At 33.9% G+C, this 15151-nt stretch overlaps 2 protein-coding genes across 2 annotated transcripts; both read left to right on the top strand.

Annotated features, from left to right (window-relative positions):
* Window positions 1-3723: 3723 nt before the first annotated feature.
* On the top strand, window positions 3724-9030 carry LOC147277256 (uncharacterized). The gene is made up of 2 exons (XM_086255613.1): window positions 3724-4860; window positions 8638-9030. Exons 1-2 carry the CDS (start codon window positions 3724-3726, stop codon window positions 9028-9030), a joined length of 1530 nt encoding a protein of 509 aa, XP_086111739.1.
* A 1058-nt stretch (window positions 9031-10088) lies between these two features.
* Window positions 10089-14128, top strand: LOC147277255 (2-oxoglutarate-dependent dioxygenase 19-like). Its single transcript, XM_086253794.1, has 4 exons — window positions 10089-10458; window positions 10543-10778; window positions 12089-12416; window positions 13639-14128. Exons 1-4 carry the CDS (start codon window positions 10192-10194, stop codon window positions 13882-13884), a joined length of 1077 nt encoding a protein of 358 aa, XP_086109920.1. The 5' UTR covers window positions 10089-10191; the 3' UTR covers window positions 13885-14128.
* Window positions 14129-15151: the final 1023 nt, after the last annotated feature.

The following is a 15151-nucleotide window of genomic DNA, read 5'->3' as shown; positions in this document are numbered from 1 at the left end:
CATCTTCTGATAATGTGATGCATGCATGTGCTCCTTCACCTAATAAGCAATGTGTTTAGGGTACTATTAAATACTTCAAATTAAACAAATCTTAAACGCTTTAATTGCTTGGATATGATCATATGATGGGTTTTAACAAGTAAGGAACTTAATTTCAGGCCAAGAAAAAAACAAGCAAGTTTGACTTTTGGAGAGTTTTCCAATGTGGAATTAATGAAGAGAAAATTCAAGCCTGGAAGGCTTGACTACTTGAGCTAGCTTAACGAATATATAATTTATTAGGTACAAATTTCAAGACTTCGAGGCTTGACTACTTGAGATTGTTGTTACCTAGCTTGTTGGGAAGGCGCTTTTAACTTTAAATAAGCCAGTACTTGATTAGTTCATACATAACTTTGATGTCAAAACAGGTTTATTAATTTGTTGTTACTGCCTAGGTGATGATACATAGAACATACAAATACAATATCACTTAATCTTTCTGTATCTATTATACCATACATTTTGTTTTGTTATTTTTTTTTTAGAGCAGCCCTAAGGGGATCAGGAGTATGGACTATGGAAGTAAAAATGCTCTACCACTCAAGTTAAGAAAATTTTACAATTCGAACAAATAATTACGGTTTTTAATCTTTAAATTTTGACGGGTTCAGATTTTCACTTTTAGAATATATATTCTCAACTATTAAATATGTTTATGATATGTGTTTGAACTGTAGATGTTATCAACCACCTATCTCTTTTCTTTCCAGAAGAACAAGGTGGATGTTTTGAATTGGGTGTTGAGCGAGTGAAGTGCTTAAGCTAAGTCAAGTTATGAATATTGTTCATAACTTGTTTCACTTTTTAACCCATTTAATTTCAATATCAAGCAACTGAGACACTAAGTCACTAACATGCATATATGACATATTGCCACAGTTTGGTGTCTAAAACTAGGGGGAGAAATTTTACCAAAAAAAAACCTTGGGGGAGAAAAAAAAAGAAGAAAACTCTGGTATCCAGAGTGTTGTTATCATCAATCAGTTGATCAAAATTCCAAGGTGACTTTACGTTGCTAGCAAGCAAGCTTTGATCAGCAGGTGCCATGGTTGGACCTCGTGATTAAAGCAAAAGCCCCATAAATTCAGCTGCATTTTTTGGCCGTACCTTGGCTAGCTTTCCGCAACAAAATGGGGAAGCTTTTGAACAACTTTAGAGTTTAAACACCAGCTGTAAACATATATTTTCTGTGGCAATTATTTTAACATGCATTATTAATTGACCCAACTTGAATATATATATTTCTCGAGTTGACAGCTTGATCGACTAACCCGTTTCTATATTTTTCATTAATAATTGTTTCCATATATATATATATATATATATATATATGTACGTGCATGGGAATTCTGTTTCTTAATAAATTAGGTAGTATTATTTGAAAACTAAGCATTGGTGGATCATTTTTCTTCATATGGTTTTACATTTTCATTATTGAATAGATTAGTCACTAAGAAATACTAGACTAACCTCTTGATATGACGCACGTATCAAAATTCAAGAGGCTTTTCCAAAGAATATTAAAATGGTAAAATAAAACAAATAAAAAGTTAAAATAATTATTAGAAAAATGAAAAAAAGATGATAGTTTTCACCCCACTATATATTGTGTATACTATAACAGTTTTTTTTTTTAAAAAAGAAGAAGAATGCTAGTTGTCTTCTCTTTTGTACTTTCTCTTTATATCTTCTCTCTTCTCTTGCTCATTCTACAATGTAATGTCATGATTGAAATCGTTTATTTTCTAGATAACCTTTTAAAGATTATCTCTACAAACAACTAATTAATTAAATCAAAAATCGTTTAGTTATTTAACTGTTATCAAATAAATAGACGATTTCGGTGACAGTTAGTTTACTGTCTATTTAAATGAATTAAACGATTTCTGATTTGGTTAATTTTTTATATACATAATCTTTAAATAGTTATCTAAAAAATGAACGGTTCCGATCAAGAGGCTGCATTGTGGAATGAACAAGAGAAGAAGTGCACAAAGAGAAGGCATCTTGCATTTCTGAAAGAGAGAATTTTATTTTTTGTGTTTTATCATTTTATCTTCATTATATAAATTTGTTTTGTTTGGACATATCTTATTTTACCAATATTTATGTAAGAATAATATCAGGGAGGATGTGGCAAGATAGAGTTCCCGTACATTATACTTGCTGTAATTGAGCCTTAAAGCAGACTGAGATATGAATCAATGCAAAACTGTCACTCAAAGCGGATGACATATTCAAACTAAGTGGAAATGACTTATTTTTTGCTTAGCCAAATGACATTCAAAGTCTCTCATATTTTCAGAGAAGGTCGTCTCCTAGTCCTTGACACAATAAGTTGGCCAATTTTGTTGTGCTCCATGCTTCTAATCAATGATGGGACCATACTCCAGGCTTTCTTGTTGACAATATTGTGGCTCGCAAAAGACGTGGACTTTATACTATCAGTTCAATGCTTCTGGCCTATTGCTTCTGGCCTATTGCTTTCTCTTTTGATCGTTTGTTCTAATCTTCCCGGCCCCTTGTATACACAAACACTATTTGATTCTTTTTTTGGTCTGAAAACATTCTTTGAATCAATAAGTTTGCCTTCGAGATTTAAGAAAAGGGGCATTTTAAGAATTTCAAAAGTTACACCAAATCCTAAAATTGCTCTCTTTAAAAAAAAGTGTGACAAGTCCAATTCGTCAATTGACTTACTAAACCTTATCCGTGAAGAAATATAGGCGCCGTTCATCTCAAAATCAATTGACAATAGGAGGAGTAGCTCAAAATTTTTATAAGTCACTAAGTAAAATTATACTTTTTTAATGTGGAACAATACTTCACATTCTCACATGCCTCCGTACGTGTGGCGTCATTCAAACCAAACACGTGGACAACTTATACTCACGTGGACACTTCACATACTCAACTCATACTCACACGTGGACAACTCAACTCATACTCATATAGTTTTTATCCTCAAATATTGCCAACTAAATCAAGTTATAGGAATACGATTGCAACATTTTAAGTTACATAAACTTAAGTGAAAACTGAGTCAAACTAAAAAATGTATACATTTTTAGTTACGTAATTTGCCCAAATGTATAATTAATTAAGTGCAAAAATATGATAACCAACCATGATTATGGCTCAAGGTTCAGTGATTATGCAGAAGCCAAACAGAAAACGAAGAGAAAGCTAGAGAGAAAAATGAAGAACAATTCTATATTGAGCAGAATGATAATTGTTGATTATTATTACTAAGAGAGGCTTAGATCACTATAGCCTATATACGAATCCAATGCTAACAAACTAGTAATACAGCCAGCTGGTTCTCTAAGAACCACACAACTAACACTAACAGCCAAAACTAACTAATGAAGTCAACAATGCTGACATAGCACAGATGACTCAAGTCAGAAATGCTGACATGGCAGGTGACTCAGAATATACTCTCTTATCAAAATAGACGTTAAGAAAAGTGTGAAATGAGCTGTTCTGTTTATTGGCATAGCATCCTCGTGACGTCCCTTGTTATAATTCTCTATATTCTATTGTATCCCTGAAAAGGATGAAAAAGCTAACAGTTTTCAATTCTCTCTCACACCACATTCTCTTCTCCACAAACAGAAACAGCACAGAGAGAGAGAGAGAGAGAGAGAGATCACGTACATTATCCCTGTTCTTGTCGCCATGATCATCAAAGCAGCACCAGAATTAGTAAAAAGAACACCCAACAAACCTCACCACCTCAAAAACAGTAGTAGTAGCCTCTCAGTCTCACGCTGCTTCTCTTTCTACTCTCCAAAATTCTCCATCTACCTCCTCGCAGCCTGCGTCACCCTCTTCATCATATTCCATGTTCAGTCCCTCCAAACCCCAGTCGACCCCTCCTTCTCCTTCTCCCCTTCATGGTCCCACTCTCTCCTCCAGCAGTGGCGGCAACGAGTCATCAACACCACCACCACCACCACCAACTACACCGCCGAGCTCAAAGCAATCACCGACAAACTCCGCCACGCGGTCACATTTCTCCCGCTAAAAGACCTACGTTACTCGCCCGCCGCCCTCGTAGGCCACACGTGGTTCATGAGCTCCTTGTACGACACCCAAGACGAGCCAGGAGAAGTGCAGTATCAGCAATTCCCTTCCCAAAACTCCCACGGCAGGCTCCTCTGCCTCAAAGGCCGCGACGACCACGATGGCTCCTGGAACTCGTACGGCCTCGCGTGGCCCGAGGCTCTCCCGGCCAACGCCACCCTCCTCCCGGGCCTCACCTTCGTGTCGTACAACCACTACGACTACGACAACATCTGGCATGGCCTGTCTGCGGCCGTGCCGTTTATTGCGTGGCACAAGAAGAATTCTTGTGCCATTCCTGACCGGTGGATTTTGTACCACTGGGGAGAAATGAGGGCGGGGATGGGAGTGTGGTTGAGGACTCTGATGGAGGCCACGTTCGGCGGGCCCCCGAGAATTGAGGTGTTCGACGGGGTTGAGGAAGGGAGGGCGGTGTGTTTCGAGAAGGCGGTGGTGATGAGGCACAACGAGGGCGGGATGTCGAGGGAGAGGAGGCTGGAGGTTTATGATCTGATGAGGTGCAAGGCGAGAGTGTATTGTAATGTGAGCTTGGGAGAGAAGATGATGATGATGACGTCAGAGGGTGGTGATCGGACGGTTGGAATTGGGATGACGTTGTTTATGAGGACGGGGGCGAGATCGTTCAAGAACGAGAGTGCAGTGGTTAGGATCTTCGAGAGGGAGTGTGCCAAGGTGGAGGGTTGCCGGATGACTGTGGCTTACTCCAATAATCTCACCTTTTGTGACCAGGTGCGCATTAATTCCAATATTCTTTTTTTTTTTTTTTTGGCTTTTTACTTTGGAATTTGTTGTTTCAAAATACAAAACCCAAAAGGTCAAAAAAAAAAAATAAAAATCAATTTTCATTTTTCATTTTTCATTTTTCATTTTTCATTTTTCATTTTTCATAATATTTAATTTTATTAAACCAAAATATAATCTAACACTCGGATCTATTAAAAATTAGATAAATTATCTTTTTTTTTTTTTTTTTTTCCTTTTAGTTTGGATCAAATTCTACTATGATCTTATATATTCATAATTTTTTAACAGTTGCAATTCAAGAATACATCCTTAATTTTGTTAAAGTGATCAACCCAAATATAATGTCATACACGATTTACGGTATTCAAGATAGTGACTATAAAGCTTGATCATCTAAAATTTTAAAATATCTCATTCGTGTGCTTCATATGTTATTTTTGTCAAAAAAAATTTACGGAATTATAGTGTCCTTGACATATTGCAACCATTAGAAAACTATAAGGATAAAATTGACTCAATTTAAACATGAGGAATTTAAAGTAGAACTGACTTTAACAACGTAATTTGACAAAAAAGTTAAATCTTATGCAAGGATAAAAATCTAATTATCCATTAAGAAAATCAAAATATGTGTAATAATTTTTTGTTAGCAGGTTCGAGATCCACATATATAATCAATTTTGGAATTAGTTAAAGGAAGACTTTCTTATAAGGGATTCCTTCTAATAAGAATAAAATTGGGATTGCATGTGGCCTCAATTCTCAATAAAATTTAATTATTCCGACCACTTATTTATTAGGTCTCAACTTAAAGATTATTCTTATAAAAAATAAATTAAATCAAAAATCATTTAAACATCTAACTAGCTATGACTGAATAAATAGATGAAGACAATGTTTCCGATAAACTTTAAAATAATCAAATAATATTAATGGTCAAACGAGTTTCAATTTTGCTAATTTTTAACAAAAATGATTTTTAAATATTCATATAAAAATTAACAGTTGAGATGAATGGGTCAAAAATGCAATCCCGAACAATGCAATCTCTTTTGAATCTTGTCAAAAGGGATAAGCTTTTCCAATAGTTAAAAACTTAGAATCAATATGTCTTGAAATGGTTGGTTTGAAACAATTAAACTACTTTTTATTGGATGATCATAATCCCAAACGTCTAATTTTGTTTATACAGAAGAACAAATCATGAACTTTGTTCAACAAGAATTAGATACCGAAGTGAATAGCGACGCACTCCGTACTATAAATAATGGTAGGAAACCTTTTGATATATAAGTATATAACATATTATCAGCACTTCAAAATGAGTGCATGCGTGGGGGGAAGAATATTTATATTATTTTTAATTGGATGTCAGAGTAAGGATATATCTGGAAAGCATTAGAGGAGATCAGTGGGATGACAGAGTGATTGTTAGAAATATTATATTGTATTTTTGGTTCATTTAGTTTTAATTATTTTTCACTTTTTTTTTATAATTTTAATTTTATACAAAATGAAAAATGACCGAAACTATAAGAATTAAAAGTATTATTTGGCCTATTATATATGAATAATGCTATACTTACCACATTCTTATACCACATTTTTATACCATCTGACGTGTCATTACTTTATTGGACAAAGTTTTTCTTTTCTTTTTTGGGTTTTTCTTTTTATTTTTTAGTATCCAATGTATGAATGCCATGTAAGTTGCCACATAAGGTGGTATGAAATTATGGTATAAAAATGTGGTATATGTAGCACTACTGATTATATATAGAGCCGTAAGTGTAATTAAGATCCCTCTTTAAGATCGAGGTAAAGAAAAACATATTGGTTTAAGATTATATACTTGCCAAATTTGTTTACTATAGTTATGTTGGTTTAAGTCGATCTAATAAGTGGCCAAAAAAAAAAGTCGATCTAATAAGTAAGATAAGGATCCGACTTCTCGATCTGCATTTTAAAAAGGTGGATTTATCTGCATTTTGATAAATTATGAGCACTCTTATAATCTGTGGTTTCCACTGGGCCACGTACGCCAACACAAGTTTATGATTTTCTCATATTTTCTCCATCCCGTCAGTTGCTTTGTTCGCTGTCATCTTCTTCTGGCTTTCTCTCCTCTTACAAACTCCCTCTGTCCTTTCTCATTCTTTCTCATGTTCTCAAATGTATTGGAGAATAACATAATATTGGGTATGACAGAAAACCGATTAATTTATTTTGGTTTTGATGAAATTCATGATCTGGGTGTTTTAGTTTGTGGTGTTCTAAAATACTTGGAATGGTAAAATTTCTTCCTAACTTCAATTTCAATATCCTTCTATTCTTACAATTTTATGATAAATTCTGCTTTTTGCAATGTATTTTTCGATGGGAATTGGGACTTGTTGGCTTGACCTCATAATTGGGTTTCTTTTAAGAAACATTTTATGGTTTAAGTTTAAAGATTATCATTGTTAAGGGTAAGAGAGAAGGGAGGGAAAACGGCTAACAAAGAAAAAACTAAACCAACAAAGGAAAAAGTGGGAGAACGAGACGAAATAGATGCTGATAAAAAAGGATAAGTTTAAGAAAATAAAAAACTTGTGTTGACAAGAAAAAAAAAAAAAAAGAACTTGTGTTGATGTGGACTAATGGCAACCGTTAGATTATAAAAGTTGTTGGAATTTTTTAAAATGCAGAGAAAATCACCCAATTTAAATGTAGAGGAGTAGGATATATCCGTAAGATATATATATATATATATTACATAAAATTTAGGGAAAATTTTAGTCAAGAGACTCCAACTATATCACATGTCTCTATTCAGAACATGAATTTCATTTTGTGTCAAGTGAGAACTAAAATTTTCATTTTGTGTCAATTAAAGACCCTGTTTTTTTTTTTTTAGTTTTTATCTAAACTTTGACCCGACATTAGACCCATAAAACCTTCACCAAATTCAGCAAACTTAAACTGAGTTTAAAACTATGCATCTCCTCTTTACAATCATATAAAGATCACTCAAATCCGACATCTACAACTCTAGATAATCGGCTCCGAAGTAGGTACCCAAAACTGTCCAATCGGACCTCTAGGAAAATATCTGGAAAATTGGACTGTTTCGGGTACCCTAGTTTGGGGCCGATTATCTGGAGTTGTAGAGGTCCGATTTGAGTGATCTTCATATGCTTGTAAATAGAATATGCTTATCTTTAAACCCAATATAATTTTTCTAGATTTGGTGAAGGTTAATGGGTCCAACATCGGGCCAAAATTGAGATAAAAACTAAAAAAAAAAAAAAAAAAAAAACAGGGTCCTTAATTGACATAAAATGAAAAGTTCAGTCCTTAGTTGACACAAAGTGAAATTCATGTCCTAAATAGAGATATGGAGTATAGTTGTAATCCTTTAGCTAAAATTTTCCCTAAAATTTATTTACACTAGCATTATTGATCGTTCAAAATGTGGCAATATTATATAGTTTATATCTTTCAAGGTACTAGCTAGCAGTGTGGTGAGGTAGATTAAATTAGTGTACAATATGAGTATTAAAATATTTGAGGGTGTCATGAGTATAGAGATCGATTGGTGTAAATAGAATTAACCTCAAAAGAATTGATAGAGAATAATTCTTTTCCCTCAAGTCTCAACCATAACTAATTTCCCATAAAACGATGCCTTATAGATCAAAATCATGTTCATGTTGTTATTTTAATTAGAATTAGCATATATAAACTGAAATTTTAATAATTGATATATTGTTGAATATCCAGGTGAAGGTGATGAGTTCCACAGACATTTTGGTATCCCCACATGGTGCACAATTGACCAACATGTTCTTGATGGACAGAAACAGTAGTGTTATGGAGTTCTTCCCAAAAGGATGGCTAAAGCTCGCTGGTGTAGGCCAATATGTGTACCAATGGATCGCCAGCTGGTCGGGAATGAGACACCAAGGGGCGTGGCGCGACCCGAATGGAGACCCTTGCCCATTTGGTGAAGATGATCGTCGCTGCATGTCCATCTACAAGCATGGCAGAATTGGATACAATGAGAGCCAATTTTCTGAATGGACTAGAAATGTTCTCAATGAGGTGAAGACTAGGAAGATTGAAGAAGCAACAAAGGGTGCTTCCCCAAGTTCTAATGGTTGTTTGTGTAGTTAGGTTTATTTTAGGGAACGTATTATATAACTATATAGACCATTCATTGTTTATGCAGAAAATATTCCACCAATTTGTTTATAATAATCTTAATTAATTTTCACATAATTAAGCACTGGAAAGCATGATGTGTGCTTTAATTTATGAAAGAATTTAGTGGTGTTTTCTGTATCAGCCCTCAAATTATGTGGGTATGCAACTGCGTTGCGCCCCGGCCGTAAGAAGACAGGAGTATGATTGGTCAATTAAGTTGCCAGGTGTGAGGGATATAGTCACAAGTAAACTCTTTCCTTCCCAATTAATCATACCCATCTAGAGGAAGTGAGTGCTCTACTGAGGAAAATGTGTCTCACATAGCCTTTGGTTGAAGGCTCCTGAAAAGACAAAATTACCCCTGAAAATATCTATTTTGGTAAGCAATCTTAACTGCATTTACTGAAATACCCCTAGGTTTAACAACTTCCGTTATTAATTTAGACGGGATATATCACTATAGATACAAAATAAAAGATTTAAGTATGCAATTGAAACAAATAAGTTGATCAGGTACCAAATTAGAACATAGCCTAAAATTCAAGTACCAAATTGGAAAAAAAAAATCTTTAAAAAAAAAAAAAGAAAGAGATAAGATTAGGTTGGAAATGATCTGGTGCGGCAACATGCACTGTACATGGCCAAAGAATCTATCATTATTTCTTAATGAATATGCCCAATAAATAATAATATTAATTATTTGTAACAATTCAATAAAGTATTTCAAGTTTAGTCAATAAAGACTCCTGAAGTAACCTTCAACAATTTATAAACTATTAGTTATTTGTGTTTGTTTTTTGAAAAATTATAGAATATAATTGATATATCGTCATAAAAGTATTATTGGACGATATATTTATACTAATAAAGTATAGTATTGATAACATTCACTTTTATTATAACACATAAATTGATTATATCATGTATCAATGTATCAGTTATATAGAATAACTTCTTCAGCTCCTGAAGCTAGCAACCTTCAATCCAATAATTCAATTTGTAAACGTGTGAGTTTGTCTGCTTTTGAAACAGCCTTTGGTCTGATCAGATTGCAAAGCAGACACAAATAATTCACATCCTTATCCCCATTTCACTGACCTTAATTTGGTCTCTAGATCTCTCTCCATCTCCATGGCTACAACACTAGCTTCCCATAATATTCAACCACCAACCACCGTCAAAAAGCTTTCAGAATCACCAGACGTCACCTTCATTCCTTCCTCTTACACATACACAGACAGTCATCAGGACGATCACCAGCCAGTTCTGGAAGATTCAGAAGCAGCAACATTAATCCCCACCGTTGATTTCTCTCTCCTCACATCTGCCACTCCCCAACAGCGCTCCAAAGCCATCAGTGACCTTGGCAAAGCCTGCCAGGACTGGGGCTTCTTCTTGGTATCTACAAAATTAATTAATGAAATAATTAAAATTGTTCTTTTTTTTCTGTTACAAAGTTACTGAGGCTTCACATATATATAGGTGGTCAACCATGGTGTGCCAGAGAGTCTGATGAAGGCGATCCTGGATGGTTGTGAAAGATTTTTTGATCTGACGGAGGAGGAGAAGCAGGAGTTTGAAGGGAAGCATGTGTTGGACCCAATCAGGTGTGGGACCAGCTTCAATGCTTCTGTGGAGAAAGTGTTGTATTGGAGAGATTTCCTCAAGGTTTTTGTACACCCTCAATTTCACTTCCCTAATAAACCCGCTGGCTTCATGTACGTAAGCTCCCAATTAAGTTTTATTCTTTTCATCAATTGCATCGATTTCTTGATCTGTAGTTGCCTTCCATTTGTTTATCTTGAAATTAAAGCTTCAATTTTGTTTTGACACCTCCATGGCTTTTGACGACTATGCATGTATAGATTTATATATTATCAACTACATAATTAAATGTAGAGTCTTTTCAACCGAGCTACTCATCAACTGCTATCTTAGATAATTGAGAGTAATAAATGTGAATTTACTTTTTTTTCTTTTCATAATTGTTCATTATAGTTTAATTATATGGACCATTTATTTAATTTGTAAGTTTCTATTCAAGTTGTTATGAGAAAAATACGAGCACATACATCAGCGTTTTTGTCTCTTTATATTTTAAAGGTTTTTTTTTTTTTTTCATATTTAGTACCTAAACTGTGACCATTGTCTTAATGTGGTACCTAAATTTTTATTTATCCCAATTGAGTACCTAAACTTTTATTTTGTGTCTAATAGATACCAAAATGAATTTTTGTTAAAATTGTCAACAAAAGTTAGGGGCAATATAGTCACTTCAAAAAATTTATATTTTAATTATAATTTTTTATTTTTTTTTGTTGTGTTTTTTTAAAATAATTTTAAACATATAAAGAAAATAATTAAAATATACTTTGACTATATTGCCCCTAACTTTTGTTGACAATTTTAACAGAAATTCATTTTAGTACCTATTAGACACAAAATAAAAGTTTAAGTACTCAATTGGGACAAATAAAAGTTTAGGTACCACATTAAGATAAGGATCAAAATTTAGTTACTAAATATGAAATAAACCCTATTTAAAAAAAAAAAAAACAGATGCTTACTTGCTTTTGTAAGCGGATTATAGTTGAATGATATGAACCATTTATTTTTAAGTTTCTGTTCAAGCTGTTATGAGAAAAATACGAGCGCATACGTCAAAGTCTTTTTCTCTCTTTATAGTTTTTTTTTAAAAAAATGCATTACTTGCTTTTTTTTCTTTTTATAATTTTTTATTATAGTTGAATGATATGGACCATTTTTTTTTTAAGTTTCTATTCAAACTGTTATGATAAAAATACGGGTGCATACGTCAATGTCTTTGTCTCTTTAAATTTTTATTCAAGTTGTCATGATAAAAATACTGGCACAAGGGATTATCAATATTAGAGTGTAACGTGTTACTCTTCTTCTTATAGTAATTCTTGACACAAGGGATAACTCTTCTATAATGTATTATGCAAATCCGCTTTGGCCTTTGCTTAAATATGATTTGTTGAAACACGATTACTTTTTCTTGCTGCAGTGAGCTTGCATCAGAGTATTGCAAAAGAACCAGAGAAGTGGCAAGAGAACTTCTAAAGGGAGTATCAGAGAGCTTGGGACTGGAACCGACCAACTTAGACAAGGCATTGAATGTGGAATCAGGTTTACAGATCTTCATTGCAAACCTTTATCCTCCTTGTCCTCAGCCAGAACTTGCACTGGGAATGCCCCCTCATTCTGATCATGGCCTCTTGACCCTCCTTATACAAAATGGGATTAATGGTCTTCAAGTGCAACACAATGGCAAGTGGGTAAATGTCAATGCCATGCCCTACTCCTTCCTTGTTAACACCGGTGATCACCTTGAGGTGCGTTTATATCACAAATTTTTAATTAATTTCTACGATTATCTTTCACCAATTCGAGATTTAATTATTACTAAATTGCTAACCAATTAGCATTAACCTGGCCAATGCGAAACTCGTACTCAAAACTCTCAGGTGAAACTCCTATTTTGGGTAGTTAATTGTACACATGGATGGTGGACAAATGGTTTCTAGCTCTTTTTTTTTTTTTGGGACTGATGACCCTTATTTATGTGCGATTCCTATTAAAAGTGACCTACACTTAGGGGTGAGTTCGGATCGGTAACCGAATCGAAACTCCTAAATCGAAGACCGAACCGAACCCTTCCGGTAAGCCTCCATGGCAACCGAGACCGAGACCGGCAAGCTAGTAAACCGATGTCCGGTCAACCGAAGAATCCGGTCGACTCGACTCGGTCATGGGCCTAGACCAAACACATGTTGGGCCATGTTTTGGGCCACATTTTGGGCCATTTTTGGGCCTTGACTCCGTTCACTAATTTAGTATAATATATTAATATTATGGTTTAGGGTATTTTTAATTAGTTTATATATATATGTATATATATTAAAAAACATATAAATTAAAATTATAGGGGTTTATAAATTTATATATGTTTTATATAAATTATAGAAATGTATTATATACAATTATAAATTATTTATTAGAAATGTATAAGAAATGTATAAAAATGAATTATGTAAATGATTTGTTAAGTATATTCGGTTCGGTTCGGTTCGGTTTACCGATGGTTTAAGGATATGGAAACCGGGACCGAGTCCGAACCTCCCGGTTCGGTAGTCAAACCGAACTTCCGGTACAGTTTTATTTCGGTATGGTTTTTTTCGGTATCAGTTGGGCCGGTTTCGGGCTCAGCCTCGGTTTTTTGGTCAACCCGACCCAGCCTTACCTACACTTGTGAAGTTGTGATTCTATATCTTCTTAAGAACGTAAGCTATTAGATGGAGAAAATCATTAATGGATGTATACTTAATTATTAGACTTATAACCCAACCAATGTGAGATTAATTAGTGATATATATATAATCCATTTTTGTTTCTTGGTGGTTTTCTATCAATGCAAGGATATATACTATTGTCAAATTTTATTGTGCTGTAATTAAAAGATTCATTTATAAAAATTGAGGCTTTTTTTCGTTATCCTAATTTTATATATTACACGTACTATATTTCAAAACCCTTTGTTTCCCTTGTTTCTATCAGATTTTTAGCAATGGGAAGTACAGGAGCAATGTACATAGAGCAGTGCTGAACAACAAAGTTACAAGAATATCCCTAGCTACACCAACTGGTCCATCTCTGGACACAGTTGTTACCCCTACACCGGAGTTGGTAGATGGTGAAAACCATCCGGCAGTATATATTGGGATGAAGTACAAGGATTACTTGGAACGTCAACAAAGCAACATGCTTGATGGGAAATCCATCTTGGATCGTGTAAGGGTTTGAGACTTTGAATAGTACAGTACTATATAGGTGGCTAGTGTTGGATACAATTGTTTTGATTTAAATAATTGAGACTTTGAATAGTACAATAATGTATGGATCGTTTGTTTCACAGAATTGATTTCTTGGGAACTTGTATGAAAATCAATTTCTTTGCATTTTTCGGAGGAAAGAGAATGTTAAATTATCTTTCTTGTGTTTGTTAATCCTTGAAAGTAAACCAGGAATTATATTTTTATTTTCATTCTCATGTTTGATTTGTAGATGAATTGAAAATGAAAGTGTCAGTTTTTCAATTATACCCTTCTATTATTTATCTAAGGGATGAAAATATATGAAATAATAGCAGATGATATTTTGAAATAATAGCAAAGTTAGTTTTGTTAAAAAATAAGCAATAAATGTTTTCTGAAAATGGAAAAACAAAACTCAAGCCGAAGCAAGAGTTTCATTTTCCCCCCAATAAGGACATCAAATTCTTTTGAGCTAGAAATTGATTTCTTTTCCATATACTTACCAAACGTGAGAATGAAATTGATTTATCATTCTCAGCCTTCCAAAACTTGAACCAAATGAGCCTTATAGGTGGCCAGTGCTGGGTTTGGACTCTAGTCCTAGCTTCAATGACAGTGTATGGTTTTCTTAGTTAAACTATTGAAAAAAATTTAATTTAGTACTTAAACTTTAATCATATGTCAATTAAAGATGAGTATTTTTTATTATACTAACTAGTGTTCTCCCTCAATTTTAATCTTGAGTTTAAAATGCCCTTTTTGTCAGTAGTAGTTCGATTTTCTGTCAAAAAGTGTTCACATGCCAATCACATTATTAGTTTTTTACAATTAAAATTGTCAATTCAAGTAATTAGTTAAATTAAAAAAAAAACTATATTGTGAAAGAAAAAGAAAAACAGTCACCGAACCAAAACATATTTACTAGTGCCCAACCAAAATAGCCACCAAACCAATTGGATTAAGCAAGTAATCAAAAAGGAAAATAAAAGATAAGTAAAGATTTGTAATAAGTTGAAGAGAAAGGGATACCCACATGCAGGCAGTACCTGGTCATGCTGGACTTTAGTGGGCATGAAGAGATGTTGGTCGGTCGTATAGGTAGTTAAACAGCAGGCCCTCTACTTGGCACGTCGGCATTTAACGTAACGGTCGAAAAAATGACAGTGTCAAATTGTATTGAAATTAAAATCTTGAATACTAAAGTAAAAAAATTAAAAAAATATGGTGCAATTTATGAATCATCAAATCTTAGGAGA

The sequence above is a fragment of the Dryas octopetala genome, chromosome 8 (assembly GCF_963921425.1).
Source record: "Dryas octopetala chromosome 8, drDryOcto1.1, whole genome shotgun sequence".
In the NCBI taxonomy this organism is placed as follows: Eukaryota; Viridiplantae; Streptophyta; class Magnoliopsida; order Rosales; family Rosaceae; genus Dryas; species Dryas octopetala.
The sequence above is the reverse complement of the archived record's forward strand: the minus strand, read 5'-3'. Positions and strand labels throughout refer to the sequence as shown.